Source organism: Psittacula echo (genome assembly GCF_963264785.1).
Source record: "Psittacula echo genome assembly, chromosome: 5".
Lineage (NCBI taxonomy): Eukaryota > Metazoa > Chordata > Aves > Psittaciformes > Psittacidae > Psittacula > Psittacula echo.
Window position 1 is genome coordinate 5,700,153 of NC_137739.1, and position 19,689 is coordinate 5,719,841.

Genomic DNA, 19,689 nt, shown 5'->3' on the forward strand with positions numbered 1-19,689 from the left:
AAAAGAAACCAGACAAGTTAACAAAAGAGAAGCCCTTTGTGGGTATAAACCGTGTCTAGTTCAGTTCCCTCAACTAAAGGTAATTGGATGTTGGGATAATATCAGAGCCAGTCATATGTGTACATAAAAAGCTTTTTTAACTTCCTTGAGTAAATTTTGTAGCCACTGTTGGAGATACTGTGCTGGGGGGGAACTTTGATCCAACTAAATCTGTCCAGTATCATGTTCTCCTTTCATCTGTATGTCACATATCCCATTCTCCTTTCTTTCCCCACCTTTGTTCATCCTCATTTTTTCTGCTTTTTCCCAGTCAGAGTCCCAGGATCAGGTGTTCCTTCGTTGGACTAGTGGGGAAACAGCCACTATGCACATCCTGGTGGTTCATGCCATGGTTATTCTCCTGACACTAGGGCCACCTCAAGGTTAGTGAAATGTGCTCAGATATATTCAAGGGGCCATGGACAATACAGAGACTTCTCTATCTGCCGTCTCCTAATAGGTCATGGTGTTAATCCTTCTACTCAGGGGCTTGTCCCTTGCAGTTCTTGTTTGTAGCTGTAAAAGGTATTGGAATATTGCTGCACAGAGTGATTTTCAGGCTTATTATTTTTGCCTTCTGCAGACAGGAAATATTAAAATGCTGTTTCCCGCTGTACTAAACAAGAGGGACTCCGAGACTTACTATAGTATGAGAACTGGGCGCTCAGATTTGTAGTTCATATTTCCACTTGATATTGCTTACTGTCAAGTTGTTTCTGACAGCTGAACAAAGAAGTGTTCTGGTGTATTGATCTGTACAGAGAAGGGCAGGCTGTTCTAGGTGCTTATGAACATGGGAGATAATTTTGTATCCACTCTTAAGCAGGGGATGGTGATTTTTACACCTTACTGGATATATGGTTCCCGGAAAAGAAGCCCCTTCCTACTGCTTTCCTGGTTGACACCTCAGAGGAGGCTCTGCTGCTGCCTGACTGGCTAAAGCTACGTATGATCCGCTCAGAGGTCCCACGTCTTGTGGATGCAGGTGAGCCTGTGAGATGTTTGTTGGTGGTTCAGACCCTCCTGAAAGGAAAACGAGAGGCTTCCCTGCTCCAATACTCTGTGCACCCAGCCATCATACTTGCATGCCTTTGGATGGGGCCATCAGTCACTGCAGACATTGCAGCTGATCAGGGAGCTTGGATTTAGCAAGCAGTGTGTTTAAATGCAATCTAACGTACAACAGATTCTTTGCTACATCCCTTAGGGCTGCCAAACAGACATACAGAATATGAGCTGGTTGTGGGCACGGAATGTTAAGGGATGTCCCAAGGTGACTCCGTGCTCGGCCATGATGTGCAGTTCATGTACAAGGGTTTGAGAACAGGTACACTCTCATTAAGCATCAGACCCTGCAGGTTAATCCTTACAGTATTAACAGCAGAACTCAGGGAAATCTGAGACTAAAGGGGAGGTCAGTGCCTTTGGTAGGGCTCCTTACTGCAGTATGGAGGGCAGTTCCTCCCACTCTGATCCAAGTGCTGAATCTTGCTGGCTTTTATGTACAGTCACTATTACTTTTAGAATAAGGGAGGGAGTCTATATGGATGTTACACTTTCCGAATATTTTAGAGGAAATGGGGACTATGAATTGGAGTCCCATCTTTGTTACAATTCAGATTGAGCTAAGCTATGCAGTCACCAGACAACAAACAACACTGCTTCCATAGGGCATGCTGTGCTTGCGATGTGTAAAGCAGTGTTTGAAGGATGTAAGCTGTGCCTCTAGTTACTTTTGTCCTTGCACGGCTCATCTGTGCTCTATTTCTTCTTAGTATTCAGAGCTTTCGTCCCTTTCTTACTAATTAAATGACAGCTGTCTATAGACAGTGATTGAATTATTCAATAATTCCTGCCTGCAGCCATCAACAGATAGGGTGGAAGTTATTTTTTAATATGAATGATTGGGTTACTGAGGTTTTGATCAAGTTAAACAGAAGATCAGATTAAACAGTGAGTGAATTAACTGCAAGATGCAATAGGAAGGCAATGATATGCAGAGGAAAGAAGGCACAGTAGGCAGCTGTCAGACTTCTGGCTTTAGGCTCTCTGCAGTCCTGTCATTAAAGTGTCACTTTTGGTCCAGCCAAAACCACGAAGATCAGGTAATAGAGATGACCCTCTGTGGGCAATTCAGAGGTCTGAGGACTCAGTGGTTGTGTATTTCAGCCCTGCAGGACCTGGAGCCACAGCAGCTGCTTCTCTTTGTTCAGTCGTTTGGAATCCCAGTTTCCAGCATGAGCAAACTTCTGCAGTACCTGGATCAGGCAGTATCTCATGATCCACAGACACTGGAGCAGAACATCATGGACAAGAGTAAGAGCTTCAGATAAGGCTGGCAAAGCATTTTACTTGAACAGTTTTCACAAGTATCTCATATGACTTCTTTGGGAAAATCAAAACTAATTCAGCAAAGTGTCTGCCCAGGCTGCTTTGGCACTGTGTTGTCACTGTAAATATCTCCCTAGAGCTTGTCTGGATGGCCTTTGGCTGTATTTCCTGAAATAGAAGGATTTTGTAGGTTGGATTGTAAAGAGTCCAAAAAGTAATGTGGAAGCTATCTTGTAAAAGAAACAAGGTTTAAAAGCATTGTGTTCACAAAGTCCACAGGAGCAGCAAATTCTCCTCAGTGTGGGAGCTGTACAAACAGCAAACAGTTCTGTCCTGGTTTACTAAAGAGGGCAACATGATGATGTGTTCATGGTTTTTTGCTTTTTCAGACTACATGGCTCACCTTGTAGAGGTTCAGCATGAGAGAGGAGCAACAGGAGGCCAGACTTTCCATTCCCTGCTCACTGCCTCCTTACCAGCCCGCCGAGGTACTGCCTGGGATGGCCTGAACGGCCAGATATCAAAGTCGTCTTCCAAACTTCCTTGCTGTTGAGAGGGACAGGAAGAGCTGTCTTCAAAAGGGGTTGTGTGGCAATATATCAGCAAGCTACAGTTAGACACGAGTCCTTGTTAGAGGTTTTTGCTTCTGGCAAAGGGAGAAATTGCAGTATTTTTGGAGTTTACTACAATGAGTTGTTGTGAGTGATATGGAATAATAGGTCTTGCTCGGCCTCAAGAGAAAAGCTACTAAATTCCTCACTAGTTAGAGACTGTAAAGTTGAAGGTGATCCAGTGTTGGGCCTCCAAGTGCTAGCTATTATAACAACATTTATCTTTGTTTTCTTTTATTCCTCTTGCAGACAGCGCTGAGACTGCAAGGTCAAAATCCAGTCCTGAGAACTCTCAAGGCCAGAGCCGGATCCGGGCCTTAAGCCAAGTGCGAGTTCTGGGCCCAGAAGATGATCTGGCAGGCATCTTCCTGCAGGTACTTGTATAACCTCTAGCTGATAAACTGCTTCCCTGCAGGAGCTTTACAAAATCTGCTTCTCTTATTCTTGTGTCTTCTGACCCCTTCCTACTGCACTGTTTGCAGGCAATAAGTATGAAAGCCCTGCATGCAGTGAGGCTGCACCATTACAGCCGGGTGGGATTGATACTGGAAGGATTTTTTCCTTTTAGTTTGGACATTATGTGGCTTTTGATCATGCCTAATGCTGTCAGTGCCTCTTGGCATGTTACTGTCTCTGTACCTTGTTTGTCTGTGTATAATGCCTTTCCTCTCAGCACTGGATGGAGGATTTGTGAAATGCTCTCAAGGCCTAGGCAGCAAAGCAGTGTGCAGATAGCGTTTGTACTGTCTTGCCTGCTTGCAGAGCCTCCCTCTCTCCATTGACTCCAGAAGGAGTCTACAGGGAATTAATTGGCCAAGTTAGTTGCCAGTATTTGGGTGGTATGGTGATTCCCCCACAGTGTCAATGTTGATAGTCATGTTGGGGTTGCATAGATGCTGTGTATATTACTGTACCAGGAACTAAAACATTAAATAAGCTGTATCAGAAGGTTCCAGTTAGACCACAGTCAGTATAATTGTACAAGTTAAATCAGTCCTCTGCTTCAGGATGTTCATGGTATAGCAAATTCTTTCATTTCTTATTCCTTTCTGTATCCTACCAGCTTTTCCCACTAAATCCAGACCCACGATGGCAGAACTCAAACCTGCGCCCGCTTGCCCTGTCACTACAGCAGGCCCTGGGGCAGGAACTGGCTCGCATCCGCCAAGGGAACACGCAGGTGACCGGAATCACAGCACGACTTCTCCAGGCAGTAGCTGCACTCATGAACTCACCGCACAGTGGAGCGTTGGTGATGGCGATGCATCGCAACCACTTCATCTCCTGCCCCCTCTTGCGCCAGTTGTACCAGTATCAGGTGAGTGGTGTTAAGATGAGGATCTTTGTAGTATCTAACAAAGAGGGGTGAAGAGGAAGCAGTCTGCAGTTCATCTGCTCTGCTAGGTGCAGACTGTCTACCTCTGTAATGCTGAGCATGACACAGAGGGAGTTAAGTTGCCTGGACATACACATCTGGATGCAGGCTTGCCACATTAGTCTAGCACTGCTGGGAACTGGGGCTTGCATGCAGGGTTAGGTGTATCTTACCTAGGCTGGCAACTGTGCAGCATGGTGGATTAGCAGCTGGTTGGTTTTGGGATCTCTAGTCTATGCTGTTTCAGAGCAAGGATGTGTCTTGCAAGCCAGGGCATTTGCAAGCAACTTCAGAGCTGAAGTCTGTTCCTTAAAGAAGTCTTTAGAGCAGGCTGAGATTTATTCAATGAAATAACTAATTTCTTTTGTCATGATGAAAGAAGGCACAAAGTTACTCTTGGTATTGTGTGTGTGACTGAGTCTTCTGCTTTGCATTTGTACACTAGAAACCACTGTCTTATGAGTGAGCTATGATGCAACAGCGTAGGTGTGCTCTATGTATTCTTGGCAGTACGTGCCACTATCTGCATCTTTCCTGCTATTTTTGTTGTATTCTTGAAGTGTGTATAAGCAAGTGTCTTTTGCTGTACTCCCCAGCGCTGCATGCCACAAGATACTGCTTTCTCCTCGCTCTTCTTCAAAGTCCTTATGCAGATGCTACAGTGGTTGGAGAACCCTGCGGTGGAAGATGGTCCTCTGCGTGCTCAGCTGAAGGCCTTTGCTGTGCAGTACTCCTCAAGGCACAGGATCAGTGATGGTACTGGCATTGTGCAGCTTATGGGACTTGGAGTGGACAAGAAAGGGACAGAAACAAAACTGCCCCCAGGGTAGAAAGTGTAGTGGGCTGCCTTTTAGAGAGATATGCTTAAGAATAGTGAAGGGAGGTTTTGTCACATGCTGTACGAACTCCATGGGGATGCAGACAAGTGACTTAGCTCTAGGGGCTTGCAGTAGACAACTGGCAGCATGTCACCAAGCACAGCAAATCTTTCAGGGAAAATTTCCAATTGCTCAGGCTGGGAATTCTGTGCTAGCTGTAGTCCTGAAAGATGAGCCTGCCTCTAGAACAGGGTCGCATCATGACTTGTTTTACCATCTGCCATCTCATGGGAGGAAGAGTATATAACCAATGGGAAATGGGTTTGTGGTTCTAGAGTTTTCTCTTAGCCACATGTCCCTGTAACATGCAGAGGAGCTGTCAAGAGTTTTGGTGGGAGTAAAAAGGCAGTAGTGGAGTGTGTTTGTATTCTTGAGTAGTTGTGCCCTGGAGCTTCATGGGCATCTGGAGAAGAGAAGCCTGACCTGAGGCTGGCTTGGCCCTGTGATGCCAATGCTGTGATTTCTTTGCAGTTCGAGGTGGCTTCTTGCACCTCACAGAAGCTCTGACTTTCCGTCGTGACCCTGATCTGGTCAGCTCCACGGTACGTGCCATCATTGCAACCCTCAAATCAGGAGAGAAGTGTAATGTGGAGCCGGAGCTCATCAGCAAAGGTATGGCTGTCCTTCTGCTCTGCTTCCCTGTTGCAGCAGCAGGTTGAACTTCCAGTCCAGCAAGGGAGTGCCTACTGTGCAGGCTGTGGGAAGCTGCCTTCTGCCTGGATCAGAAAATGTGAACTGATCTAAACTTGGTCCTATCTTGTATCACCTGCTTACCATGCACTGGTATGTGGGTTTGTAACCTGTGATCTGGGGCTGGGATTAAGTCTCTCAGCAAACTGTTTCTACTAACAAAATGAGACATAGAAGTTGTCTATCCCAGATAAAAATAGGATTCCCTTTTTACTGAGCCAGGCGCTCAGGAATGCTGGGCTGATTGCTTTTGTGATACTCTTATAAGATTCTTCAGCTTTCAGCACATCCTGAAGTTAATGAGTGACATTTTTCTTCCTCTGCTAGTCCTTCAAGGTCTGATTGAAACTCACTCTCCATACTTGGAGGAACTCCTGACTGTCCTCTTCTCAGCTAATGTTGAGACCAGGTTTCCTGCCATGAAACCAATTGCTGTGGTGAGCTCCTTGTTGCTCCAGGACAAAGAAGAAACACCAGTGAAGAAGGAGATGGACAGTTGCAGGTGAGCCTAAGACAATGATGGGGAGATTCCCTGATAGGTCTGGGTTCAGAACATCACTCCTGATACTGACTTTGTTTTCTCCTCAGTACTGAAGCAGCTTGGCTAGGGCCCTCCTCTGGCCTTCTTAATGACTGGCTGGAGATGTTGGACCCAGAGGTGATCAGCAGTTGCCCTGACCTCCAGCAGAAGCTATTATTCTCCTGGAACAAAGTAAGAGTTCTTGGATAGAGGGACTACTGTGCCAAAACCACCTTCCTGGGGTGCTGACCTGCACCTAGGAACAGGGCAAGGGGTAGTTTTGTGGTTTTCCACATATTGGTATATCAGTTCCAAAGCAGTACAAGATGGCTAGGAGGAGGAGTCTGATGTGTCCTTCTTGGTGCAAGGCTTATGTTTCATCTTATATTACCTCAGCTGTGTTCTTTTCAGGACCTCGGAATGCATTACAGGCACAACATAGTCCCCTAACAACCCAGCCAGCTGTGTTTTCATTGGTATTTTTGCAGACAGATCAATAGTTTCCCCAAAAGTGCTATGTCAAGGTTAAGATTAAAACCAAATCTCATGGCCAATGCCATGTTCTATTAGAAAGTACAGCAGAAAAAGCCCGAAATCCACCTGTTGTCTTCTGTGCTGCCTGGATTATCATCCTTCTGTAGTATACATAGTATTTCCTACATCCACCTTGCAGCAAGGATCCATTTCTTACATCTTTGCCTTGTTTGGTCCTTTCAGGCAGGGTCCCAGGTACCCTCCTTCCGCCCGTATCTCTTGGCTCTTCTGACTCACCAGTCCAGTTGGACCACACTGCACCAGTGCATCAGGCTTCTGCTCTGCAGAAACAGGGAGCAAAGGTGAGCCTTGTTTTTTTCAGGCCTAGCAAGGAGTTTTGAGTTGGGTGACTCATTGCTTTGGGAGAGAACAAACAGGAGTTGAGAACAAGAGCTGCCACATTCCACTGTGCATCTGCCAGGAGATGTAACCCAGCCAAAAACAGGCTTTGTGAGAGGGATGTTGATTTCAGTCATGCTGATTCGTGTACCTTTATATAAATATTGCCTGCTGTTTGATAGAAGCAGCACATAAAGATTTAGCTGTGTTCTAAACAGGAAGTGCTAATCACTGGGTAATCCATCTAGCATTGCCCTTGTTGATAATCTTTATGAATATGGGGTTTGTGAGATGCCTTGGATAGCGAAATCACAGCAGTCACTACCTGGGCAGGCTCTTTGAATCCTTTAGTTGTACTAAACTCAGTTACCAGTCTTTCTTTAACCGCCTTCCTTGCATCAGTCTCCCAGTTCTGATCTCTAAAGCAGCCCTAGCTCTCAGCTTCTTATACCATTGCTCTCAAATACTTGAGTGCCACTATAGTAGTATCTTGCTTAAACTTGTTACACTTACGGACCAGATAATGTTAACACCTAATAGCAGTAATTCAGGACATGAACAAATGAGCAGGACTTCTAAAGCTGGTAGTATTTCAGTTTGCTAATTACTCTGTTACTGATCTCTTCCTCACTAACAATTTCATTCATTTCTGCAGTCCAGGATAACAGCCAGGATAAGGATGTTCTGTTCACTGGGACAGTGCTAATTGTGTTGATGACCAACTTGTGGTGCAAGACTCCATGTAGCTGCACACTTGCTGAATGTCATTTGTTCAGCTCTGTACCCTGTGCTGTGCTTATTGAAACAAATATTTAGTCATAATCTGGGAACAGAACCAAACCCCTCCTTGGGACTTAATGGATCCTATTTTTACATTTGCAGATGTTTCTTTCTTCACAGCGCTCAGGATGTTTAGAGACGCTACCATGTGTTTGTGTGCTGCCTGAGGGCTGTGTTGTCTCTAATGGCAAATCTGTCTTCTTTTGTCTTCTGGCAGGTTTGACCCAACTGCATCCTTGGATTTCTTGTGGGCCTGTATTCACATTCCTCGGATCTGGCAGGGCAGGGACCAAAGAACTCCTCAGGTAGTGGTTCACTTCTTCCAAGATTCCTCTCTGGATGGAGTTAGAGACAATGCTTTGACAATGCCTGATTTTCCCATGGCCCAGAGATGGCTGGAGTGGTAGAGGTGCAGCGTGCCAAGTTTGCTGCCTGTACCTCAGCTGGTTATTTAGCTGCTCTGTTATGTTACATATTACAGTGGCAGTTTTGAGTCCAAAAAGCTGATATGAACACACATAAATTTGCCCACTTGGCATGTCCCCTACAGCAATTGCCACAGTGTCTGTTAAAGATCTAGGAACAAGGATACAGTGGTGAGCAAGCTAAAACCCAGGGTGGGGTAATTCCCATTTTACAAAGGAAAGGGGTTTGCATCTCTTTGCCACAGAATTTCTTTGGTTTGGTGACTGAATTATGGTTTCTGACCCATCACAGATGCTGGGATGGAAGTAAATGAGTTCAGAAGTAGAAGACGGGTAAAGACATTTCATTTGGGGCTGTGAAGCGTGCTTTCAGAGCTCTAGATATGAGGCAGTTCTTAAGTCTAGTTCTAAGAGATGTTCCATTTCAGTTGGGTAAGGTGTGACCAGAAGGAATTAAGGATCTAGGGATTTACTGTGGATTCATTTTGGGTTTTCTCTTGCATTACAGAAGCGCCGTGAGGAATTTGTGCTCCACCTGAAGGCATCAGAATTGATCAGCATGGTGGAGCTGATCCTGGCTGAAGCAGAAACCAGATACCAGAACACTGAAGAGGCCTCCTGCACACTCATCCAGTCTCGACTGCCGTTGTTGCTCAGTTGTTCTCATGGGGACCTTGAGAGCATCAAGAAAGTAACGGAGTATCTGACCAGCTGCATCCAGCAATGGGGAAGCAGGTGGGGTTGCAAATGGGGAGCACTGTCTATTGTAATTCTAGTTACTTGAGCATGGGCAGCCAGGTAATGATGAAACTTGCTAGCATGTCTTCATGAAGAATATTGTGTTCCAGAGTCCATATGAAAAGTCTGTGCTGTCCTCCCAGATGTTTTTCTGGGGAATAATAAGTAATTTTAAGTGGTACTTGGACCAGGAAGGTGACTTTAAAAGTGAAGTCTAAGGGCCCTTTTAGGACATCAGGATGAAATGCTTGCTATGCTTGTTTTTGTTTTTTCTTATAAGACAATGGTTATTTTTAATTACTGCTTCCTTATGTGGGATTTCTTGTCTACTCATCCCTTGAATCACTGCTCATAATGCATCCTGCTTCTGCACCATTATGATTGCTTTCTGAATGGAGACTAGATTGCTTCCTAACAGCTATGTTAGCACTGTGGGAAGAACAGGAAGATGCTGTGTTTGTGGCAGTGAAACAGACTGACCTAATTCTAACCTCATTGATGGTGGTGTTAGAAAAGATACTGAGTAATCTCAGTTGCCACTGCATTGTACTGCCTCCCAGTACAGCCTGTGCCAGGATTTTATGGAGGGCAGGTGTGTAGAGAAGATGCTGGCTAGTCTGAATAGTTCTAATTCTGACTACTCTTCCAGTTGGGATGGGAGTGACCATGAGTACCATGTGCAGGAACTCTTCACTCGAGATGTAAGCAGAGCTTTCTTGTCCTGTGCCCCTTTGTAACTGCAGTGTTCTAACTCCAGATGGTCTAATGATGCATCCCCATAGCGTGTGGATGGATCCCTGTAGACTCTGAATGATTTGAGTAGGTCAGAAGAAGCAAGAGCTGAAAAAGCACTGGTCCGCATTATCAGTGGCTGCTCTTTTACATGGTCTGCCGGCCATATGCAGGAAGGCTGTTACTAATCTGATGGGTCTGAGATGTCAGAACTAATATAGTAACCAGTTGCTGACCTCTCCCTTTTTTCTTCAGCTCTGTGGGAAAATGCTGCCAGGACCTTCTTCTTCAGATATACCTGCAACTACCTGAGCTCCTTGTGCCTTTGCCTGAGATGCTTCTCACCAGTGAAGGAGCCAGAGACAGCAGCACTTGCAAGGTAAAGTTAGAGATACAGGAAGGCCCCTTTCTAGTTGTATACCCAGAGTGGATGCTATCTTGATGCCCAGAACTGACATCAAGGACTGGCAAAGGACAGTCCTGGCAAAAAAGATAGGATTGGCAAAAGCTTCCTGGGTCACTTGGTTTCTTTACCTTGCTCTTCTGTTGCTCCCTCCCTGCATGCACTCTTAGGAGCGGAGGGTTCAGGTCTGGTTCATTTTGCAATGTCTTTCCATGAAATAGTTTAAGCTCCACAAGCTTCTGTAAAGCACAAGTGTGCAGGCACTGGATCCTGCTTTGATGTCTGTAGGGACTGTGGACTTCAGATCTTGTGCCAGCTGGTACGTTGCATCTGCTCGCAGATTCTACTTGAAACTGATTTCTGTTACCCCCCTCTGTAGTTGGAAAGGAATTGGGAAATGCTGCTGAAGAGCCAGGGGCTTGTGCTTTAAACTTCTTAACTGTGTACTCACTGCTTTTCTTCTAGCTCGATGCCCTGGTTCACAGATTCATTAACCTCCTTGCAGACACCAATGACTCCAAGTCATCAGAAAGCCGCGTGTGGGATGCCAATATGGCCTGCAGGAAGCTAGCTGTGGCTCATCCCATCCTACTTCTCAGGTACTGCTCTTCCCTTTCATCCTCTGTGTAGCTGGAGTTCATTGAGAAGTATTCACCCATGTCCTAGAAGGGGAACAACCTTGCTGCAATCATCGTGATTGTGATAGAATCCATGTTCAAGGGCAGCAAAGTGGTACCTCTTACAATGAGGCAGCACCTATTTTGGCTCCATGTCTGTCCAGGAGCAGTCCTCTTGGAATTGGAAACTAGAGAACAGAATGTGAGTGGGAAATAGGGCTTGCTGATTCTATGGATACGGGGATGAAATCCAGAACCCTGGGAAGAGGATAAGGGACGCTTCCTTCCAGGAACTGAGGTGTAACAATATGTAATTGTTTCTAGAAAGAGGCTAGATCAGGATTTTCTTGTGTTTGGTGTTTCAGGCACTTGCCAATGATTGCAGCACTGCTGCACGGCCGTGTTCACCTCAATTTCCAGGAGTTCAGGCAGCAGAACCACTTGACCTTCTTCATCCACGTCCTGGGGATCCTGGAGCTGCTCCAGCCGCAGGTCTTCCAGAACGAGCACCAGGCGGCACTATGGGACTGTCTCCTGTCCTTCATTCGTCTGCTGCTGGTAGGAAAGTCCCTGCTCCCCTTCCACGTTCGGGCTGCCAGCCACTAGATGGAGAAGCTCCTGTAACACAGGGCAAGCCCAGCTCTCTCCTGTTTGGAGGGAAAACTTTCATATACCTAAGAACAAGAAAGTACTTTGGAGAGCTTAAAGAGGAGGCAGGAGATAACGAAGCTACCCCCTGGTACCTCAGAGGTGTAGGATGGGGCAGTGCCTCACTGTTGTTTTTCTTTTGTTAACTCTCATCTTCTCAATCCTTCCTCAGAACTACAGAAAGTCCTCACGGCACCTGGCTGCCTTCATCAGCAAGTTTGTGCAGTTTATCCACAAGTACATCACATGCAATGCCCAGGCAGCTGTCTCCTTCTTGCAGAAGCACTCGGATCCACTCCAGTAAGCTTCCTTACTCCAGTAGCCCGTGGTTTATCTGGTGGAGAACTTGCACAGTCAGGCTGCCATGAGCTAATGGGACAGAAGACAGCATATGAATGTGACAAAGTAGCTATTAATATGGCACTTTTCACCCTTAGCTCCCTGATGCCTCTACTGAGATGAGCAGCATATCCCTTCTTATTGGTGAAAGCTTAGTCCAAGGAGGTCAGATAATGATTTCAACTCACATAATGGCATAAACCTCCTAATGAGGCCCTATAGTGCCCTGGAGTCATTTCCAGAGGGCCAGCAGGAGGGTCTTTTCCCTCAGTGGTGGCTGCAGGGTCCCACCTGCAGGTATGGGGGGAAAATACATTTGAGTTCCAGTTATGACAAAAGGAAAAGTCTTGTTGCTGTTTCTGAGAAATGATTCATTTTAGTGTACATACATGTGCTGTTACTTTTCCTTGTGCCCTTACTGCTGTTGAAAGCTAAACATGACATCTCTTCCCCCAGTGACCTGTCATCGGACAACAGTGACCTCGCAATGTTGAAGTCCCTCCTGGCTGGGCTGAGTCTGCCTAGTAAGAGTGGTGTCTTGGATAGGGGCTCTGATGAAGAGAAGGATGGTGAGTCTGAGTGGGGGGAATGTTATTCCAGCTGAACTTGCAATATGTTTTGGAGCACAGATGCTTTTATGCGCTGTATGCTGTGCTTGTTCTTCTCGTACCAGCCTAATGAAAGGGTATTTAGAGTGGAGGATGTCACCTGTATACTCATACAGTTTGGAACCGGTATCTGGGATGGGTCAGTGGTATGATTACTGGAGCAGGAAAACAGCTCTTAACAAAGGCAAATTTCATTGTTGTGGGTTTTGCCTTCCTTAGCTACACTTAAGGATTTACCTATCAGGAGATTCTAAGGGTAAATCCACTTCTCCACTGTTTACAACTTGCATGGGAAAAACACTCCGTATTGAAACAGCTTGGGAAGGTTCCTTTGTGTCAGCTGAGGGGTACCATAAGGTGCAGTGATGCAGTGTGAAAGCCAGGAACTGTATTACAGTATTGCTGATTGGCTTGTGATACACTGCTGTACTGGTAGGGAATACTGGACCTGTCTCACTGTTAAAGCTACCTGGACTCTGGGGAGTGACCTGTTCTCTCTCTTTTCCCCCAGATGAAGCAGCAGCTGGCTCTCTCCCCCTGGTCAGTGTGTCTCTCTTCACTCCTCTCACGCCAGCTGAAATGGCCCCATACATGAAGAGGCTCTCTAGAGGCCAAACAGTTGAGGGTAAGTGAGGACCTGCAGAACTGTACAAAGATGCAGGGCAAATGCAGGCATATGCCAACCCTGTGACTTACCTGTCAGCTACAGGCTAGCTTCCTTGTGTTTGGAAGTCTCCAGCAGTTAGGATGTGGTTTTGTTTCGTTAGAACTTGTCCATAACTTGCTGTGACAGAGGCTTATGATGATGCTGTTATCACTTAGCAGTGCTGCTCTGTTTTGGGGCTCTTCAAGCATCTTGTAAGTGCTCTGGGAGATAGAAGTAATTCAAGCAGTTCATTTAGAGCCAGATCTGCAGTGCTAATAGGAATGCCATTTTTTTTAGTGATATGAAAATACCAAACTGATGAGAAGCAGGATTTTGTTAGAAATCCCCAAAGGGCCTTCATGGAAGAGAACGGTGTTAACCTGACATATGGGAACAACGTGCTTTTTCTCCAAAGGTCTCTGAAATTGCAGGTGTCCAGTGTTCAGACCTAAGTTGTAGTATTGGGGTGACAGTTTTCTTTCCACACTAGAAGTAAGGGGAAGAAATCCTGCTTGGACGTGTTTTTGAAAGAACCTTTCTGTAAAGATCCTTCAGTTAACTTCAGAAGAGGGTGTTTTGGAATTGAAACCTCACACCCCACTCCTTCTCTTGCCTGTGGCATGACAGTGCTGGTGACTTCTGGCTGTGCAGGTTGGGATGTGCTGATCTGGCACGTGACCTACCTGTTCTCATGCTTTTTGAAGAGCTGTCTGTATTACATTAGTTCTGTGTCATAAAGACAGGTGGGAAAACTTGACTGCTTGGGAGACTGGATTTGTAGGGAAAACGAAAAAGATCCTGTGCTGGATCAGTGAATTTCAGGCACCTCTTTCAACCTGTGTCTTCCACCAGACATCCTGGAGGTGCTGACAGACATTGATGAGATGTCCAGACGGAGGCCAGAAATTCTGTCCTTTTTTGCTGTGAGTATTATAGAATCACAGAATAGTTAGGGTTGGAAAGGACCTTAAGATCATCCAGTTCCAACCCCCTGCCATGGGCAGGGACACCTCACACTAAACCATGGCACCCAAGGCTCTGTCCAACCTGGCCTTGAACACTGGCAGGGATGGAGCATTCACAACTTCCTTGGGCAACCTGTTCCAGTGCCTCACCACCCTTACAGTAAAGAACTTCTTCCTTATATCCAATCTAAACTTCCCCCCTGTTTAAGTTTTAACCCATTTCCCCTTGTCCTGTCACTACAGTCCCTAATGCAGAGTCCCTCCCCAGCATCCTTATACGCCTCATTCAGATACTGGAAGGCTGCTATGAGGTCTCCACGCAGCCTTCTCTTCTCCAGGCTGAACAGCCCCAACTTTCTCAGCCTGTCTCCATACAGGAGGTGCTCCAGTCCCCTGATCATCCTCGTGGCTCTCCTCTGGCCTTGTTCCAAGAGTTCCATGTCCTTTTTATGTTGAGGACACCAGAACTGAACACAATACTCCAAGTGGGGTCTCATGGGAGCAGAGTAGAGGGGCAGGATCACCTCCTTCGACCTGCTGGTCACACTGCTTTTGATGCAGTGTCTCAAACTGCCACTGGAAGGAAGAGGTTCTTCTCACCAGAGTCTGTGTTGCACAGCCAGCTCAAGTACTACCCTTCCTCTGCTTTTTGGGTGGTGGTTGGAGCATCACTTCAGTTAGGCCTTCTGACAGCAGGCAGTATTTACTTCCTACCCTCTTCTCTCCGTTGCATACTGGGTCTGCCATCATCCACTTTAACTTTTCTTTGTCAGAGGAAGAATTAACCCTCTGTCTTCTTCCTGGTACTGGGGAGACAGCAAAACAGCTCTGTTGAAAACACTGCAGCCAGGGGAAAACTCAGCTAACCCACGTGGAATAAGATTACAGAAAGATGCTTTAAAGTGTTCAAAAACAGGATAATCCTTCTTACAAAGAGGGATTTTCTGGCTCAGCCAGTACCTGCTGGATGTGTGTTGGGCTGGATTGGTGCTGGAGGGGTAGTAATGCAAGTGTGAGGCCAGCTTTCTGGCTGGCCCTGTGGTCCTGATTTGTGCATCTTCTTTCAGACAAACCTACAGAAGCTGATGAGTTCATCAGAGGAGTCCTGCCGAAATCTGGCCTTCAGCCTGGCTTTGCGCTCCATTCAGAACAACCCTAGGTGAGGCCCACTGGAACTCAAGCTGTCTCGAGTCACTGATGGGCCCTAGCTGCTCATCTTGAATGCCTGTTGATGGTGATCTGGACTGTACTGACACTGTCATGTTTTACTCCCAGCATTGCTGCAGACTTCCTTCCCACCTTCATGTATTGCCTTGGCAGCCGAGACTTTGAGGTGGTGCAGACAGCACTGAGAAATCTGCCTGAATACACACTTCTTTGCCAAGGTAAGTTGATATCTGTCACCTTTGGTGCATGCTTGGCCTCACAAGGGTCAAAGCTGGGCTCCTGTGCTGGGAACAGCCTCCCTGGGAAGTTGCCAAGGGTCAGGGTTGCCTAGACCAGGCCATCAAATATGCAGGTGATTATATCAATAATAGCTTTGATCTGAGCATCACAGGGGAGATTTGTCATAGAGGCAAGAAAGGCTTCCTTGGAGTAGATTTGATCCCTTATAACCTTCTCCGAGTTGTGATCCCTCGTGTGATCACATAACCACAGAGCTGTTAAATGGTGGATTGTGCCACCTTCTTATGGCACAGCTGCATTCATCCCCATGTTTGTTGGTGGATTGCTCTTGCTGGCACGTTGGAGCTCTTGGGTCAGTCCTCACGCTCTCTTTCCCTTTCACAGAGCATGCCGCAGTGTTACTGCACAGGGCCTTCCTGGTGGGGATGTATGGCCAGATTGACACCAGCTCTCAGATTTCAGAGGCCTTGAAGGTTCTGCACATGGAGGCCATGATATGAACATGTGGTTCTGGGACCTCCAGTTCCAGAGGAATTAATTGAACTGGACTCAGCAGCTGCGTTGAAGTCCTGTAAGAAGACAGTGTATTTCAGCCCATGTGCTGGAGATGTAAAGAGGTGATGTAGCAAGCCAGACTGCTGGAAAAGGAGAGTGTGCTGATGAAGAGCAGAAAGGGGCAGTCTGTCTGGCTAAGACATTATTGCTTATCTCCTGAACATTGTGCCAAACAGGGACCACTTCCTTCATGGGGTCTTGGGGCAGTGGCCGTTGGTTGGTTGTTTTGTTGTGTCTCCAAGAAGGAGAGCTGCTGGAAGAGCAGAAGGGAGCGCTGGCCCTTGCACTTGAAGTCTGCATTCTCTTTGTTGGAGGGAACATGCAGATCTGTGCAGGGGGAGAAACTATTTTGTTTTCTGGGGATGGGTGTTTGGTTTTTTAATTAAAATTCTCTTTGTTTCCATTGTGCCTTGCTCTGCTTTGTGCTGCCTTGGGTGTAGCTTCACATCCCTCTCTCTGTGTTCTTCCACCTCTTGTTATTCTAGACAAAGCATCTCTGGAAGACCTGTCTCCATGGACAAATGCTCACAGAGCTGTCTTGGCCTTTTACAGAATGTGTGGCAAAGAGGTTTAGAAAGGTCAGTGAGGTGTCATAGGTGAGTTTAGTCAGCACCAGCTGCTGACAGGATGACTTTTAAGAGGTTAAAAACAACTGCAGAAAACTTCTTGGTACCTCTGCAAACATCCCAGCAACTGGCTGCTATCACAGTGGAGTCTTCAGACAAGCAGTCGGATTTCCTCTTTGGGATCCACCACTTCCTCCCTGTGACTCTTCTGACCACTGCTCTCTGGTCCTTGTGTGCTGATAGGGATGGTGGCTTACTTGCCAGCTGTCATTTGAGAACAGAAGAGGAGGTGTCTTCCTTCCCTCTGCTCCAGAGAAATAACTGCCATGTATGTTTGTTCTCCAGTCTTGCTTAAGTCTAGTCACCAGTTTGCTTTCATGTTTGTCTCTATTTCTCTGGCACTCCACTTTGTTAGTAGAGAATTTGTGTAGTATTCTGGATAGATGGTTGTAGACAAGTGTGTCTCCTTGCTGGTAGCAGGAGTTGTGTCCTGATGGGTGGAGAAATACCATCCATCCTTGCAAATGAGGAGCACCACAGCTGAGCCCTTGTGCTGATCTGTCAAAATAGGAATGAATGTCCAGCAGGCTTTGCAGAGAGGTGGAGAAGAAGAGGGAGAGATCTGAACCTCTCATCAAACGTAAGATGCCTTGCCTTTAAATAAAGACTAGAGCCATCACTTAAGGATGCAACATGCTTCCTTTCCTCAGCAGCATCTGCTTCACATCCAGAGCCACTACTGTGGCAATTAGCTACATATAAATTATGTGGAGAAACAGCTGAAGATCGAGTAATTGAAACGGTTTTCCTGAGGGGCTCAGTGACAGCAGGATTAATGCCTGTCCAAAGGGTTCCCAGTGAGATTACCGACTTCTCTTACCTCAGTCCCTTATCAGACATCATTAAGGCACTGCTCTGTCAGAGCAGGGAAGTGGTTCTTTTGGTGCTGCTGTGGGCCTAGAGCAACTGGGAATTTGGGGGACTGGCTGGAAAAGGGCTTTTCACAGGACTTTGAATAAAGGAGCAAGAATGATGTCTCAAGGCTTACCGCACAAAGATGATGAGTCAAAGTAGTGGTGCTTCAGTGAAGATCCTTCCTGTAATGGGGCTTTCTAGAAATCAAGCTCCAGGGCTACAACTAGAAACACTTACGTGTAAAAACAAATTGTGTGGCTGGCCCCATATTCTACTCTGGTGATGCCTGCTGTGAGCTGACCAGCTCCAGGATGCCAGGTTTGGAGGAGCAGGGCATGCTTGGATGTTGGCAGAACTACTTGATGATCAGGACAGCCAGGCTTTGTAGGGCAGTGTGGAGAGAGATGTCTGAGAAGAAGGTGGAAGGAGGATCTCTATCAGCAGCAGCAGACATCATCTTTTGGGAGATCAGGAATCAAATTCAAAGAGAAGGAACATGGGAAGAAGTTACTCTGCAGAACTGTGCCTTCCTGTAGATCTCCCAGTACAGAAGCATTGTCTATAACTTCTTGATCTCTCTCCTTTTTGCTGTATTCAATGTTCCTATGATGAGTTTGCTCTGCTGCCACCCTCTGCTTGGATGCAGTGGAGCTGAGCGGGTTGCCCTGGCTTGAAGCACATCACCAAAACCAGATGAGTGCTGAGAACAGAGCTGTCAAGGGGTGCCCGGCTGTGCAGACAGCTCAGGGCAGGAGCTCTTTCCTCCTGTCTGAGAAGGCAGCTGTGACAGCTCTAAAACCCTTAGCGACGGCGTTACTGATGCCCTGACACTCGCCCGCCTTCTAATCTGTGCTGTGTAACTTTCATCTCCGCCTGGCTGAGCGCTTTGTCTCCTCCCATCCCTGCTGAGCTGACAGGGGGTATCCTTCATGGGTCTGCCGGGCTCCTCCTGGGAGCTGGAGCCATCTCAGTCTTCAAGGAGAGCTGGTGGAGAGGAGTGGTGAGCAGGTTTGCAGGGCTGTTCCTGGCCCAGCCTGTGGAGGTGGTGGCATGGTGCAGGCAGGCTGCAGCACAAGAGCCAAGGCTTGAGAGGAGGGGGATATGACGTCTCCTCGCCCATGTTGTGATGGCATTCAGGTCAGGTCCTCTTGAAGCCCAGCTGCTTCCTCACAGAGGTGACCAGGTCCCACCTCCTGGTGCGGGAATCAAGGGATCACAAATCCCCTACAAACACCAGGCACCTTTTGTGATGGTTTCCTGATGCAAATCATTCCTCTCTGCTGCAAAGATAAAATGTTTTTCTGACCCAGATGTGGCAGCCTTTGAAGGGAGATGGACACTTGTCCAGCATGCACATGATGGATCTTCACTGCACCGGCTGGAGGCATCTCTAACCTGACCATACCATGTTCTGCCAGGTCTGGTGCAGGGCATAGAATCAGAATGGTTTGAGTTGGAAAGGAGCTTAAGATCACCCAGTTCCAACCCTCTGCCATGGGCAGGGACACCTCACACTAGACCATGTTGCCCAATGCTCTGTCCAACCTGGCCTTGAACACTGCCAGGGATGGGGCATTTACCACTTCTTTGGGCAACCTGTTCCAGTGCCTCACCACCCTCACAGTAAAGAACTTCTTCCTTATATCCAACCTGAACTTCCCCTGTTTAAGTTTGAACCCATCACCCCTTGTCCTATCACTATAATCTCCTTCAGATACTGGAAGCTGCTCTGAGGTCATGACTAATGCATGCTCCTGACTCAGTGGCAGCTGCCTCTGGGGCACGCTTGGTGCTGGGGAGCTGGAAGAGTCCCAGCACTGAGCTCAGAGGCAAATCTGCCCAACCTGCTACATCAACGGCGGAAATACAGGGAGAGGTGTACAGGTTACAGCAGCAACTGGGATTTTGTGGTTTCAGCATTTTGCCAGCCATTGAAAAAGAGGAACAAAAGAGAAAGAGAACCTCATTCTGCAAGTAACAGCATGCAAGAAATCTCATGGGGGAAAAAAAAGAAGAGGAAAGCCACCT

General features: G+C 46.9%; 1 protein-coding gene across 5 annotated transcripts in view; it reads left to right on the forward strand.

The window, feature by feature from the left end:
* INTS1 (integrator complex subunit 1) overlaps positions 1-19,689 on the forward strand; it is a 39,115-nt gene that overhangs the window by 14,220 nt on the left and 5,206 nt on the right. For 2 of the 5 annotated variants that reach the window (XM_080617263.1, XM_080617266.1), the window contains 23 exons: positions 311-422; positions 863-1,024; positions 2,209-2,355; positions 2,760-2,858; positions 3,231-3,355; positions 4,045-4,299; positions 4,953-5,112; positions 5,706-5,846; positions 6,252-6,426; positions 6,513-6,636; positions 7,162-7,280; positions 8,315-8,402; positions 9,031-9,257; positions 10,248-10,371; positions 10,861-10,994; positions 11,378-11,570; positions 11,833-11,960; positions 12,456-12,568; positions 13,119-13,232; positions 14,106-14,176; positions 15,286-15,377; positions 15,494-15,603; positions 16,010-16,583. In XM_080617263.1, coding sequence (XP_080473389.1) covers positions 311-422; positions 863-1,024; positions 2,209-2,355; positions 2,760-2,858; positions 3,231-3,355; positions 4,045-4,299; positions 4,953-5,112; positions 5,706-5,846; positions 6,252-6,426; positions 6,513-6,636; positions 7,162-7,280; positions 8,315-8,402; positions 9,031-9,257; positions 10,248-10,371; positions 10,861-10,994; positions 11,378-11,570; positions 11,833-11,960; positions 12,456-12,568; positions 13,119-13,232; positions 14,106-14,176; positions 15,286-15,377; positions 15,494-15,603; positions 16,010-16,125 — 3,129 coding nt within the window. In that variant the 3' untranslated portion in view covers positions 16,126-16,583. Of the gene's footprint in view, positions 1-310; positions 423-862; positions 1,025-2,208; positions 2,356-2,759; positions 2,859-3,230; positions 3,356-4,044; positions 4,300-4,952; positions 5,113-5,705; positions 5,847-6,251; positions 6,427-6,512; positions 6,637-7,161; positions 7,281-8,314; positions 8,403-9,030; positions 9,258-10,247; positions 10,372-10,860; positions 10,995-11,377; positions 11,571-11,832; positions 11,961-12,455; positions 12,569-13,118; positions 13,233-14,105; positions 14,177-15,285; positions 15,378-15,493; positions 15,604-16,009; positions 16,584-19,689 lie in introns of those variants that run through there. The other 3 variants (XR_013956778.1, XM_080617264.1, XM_080617265.1) reach the window with 3 other exon arrangements.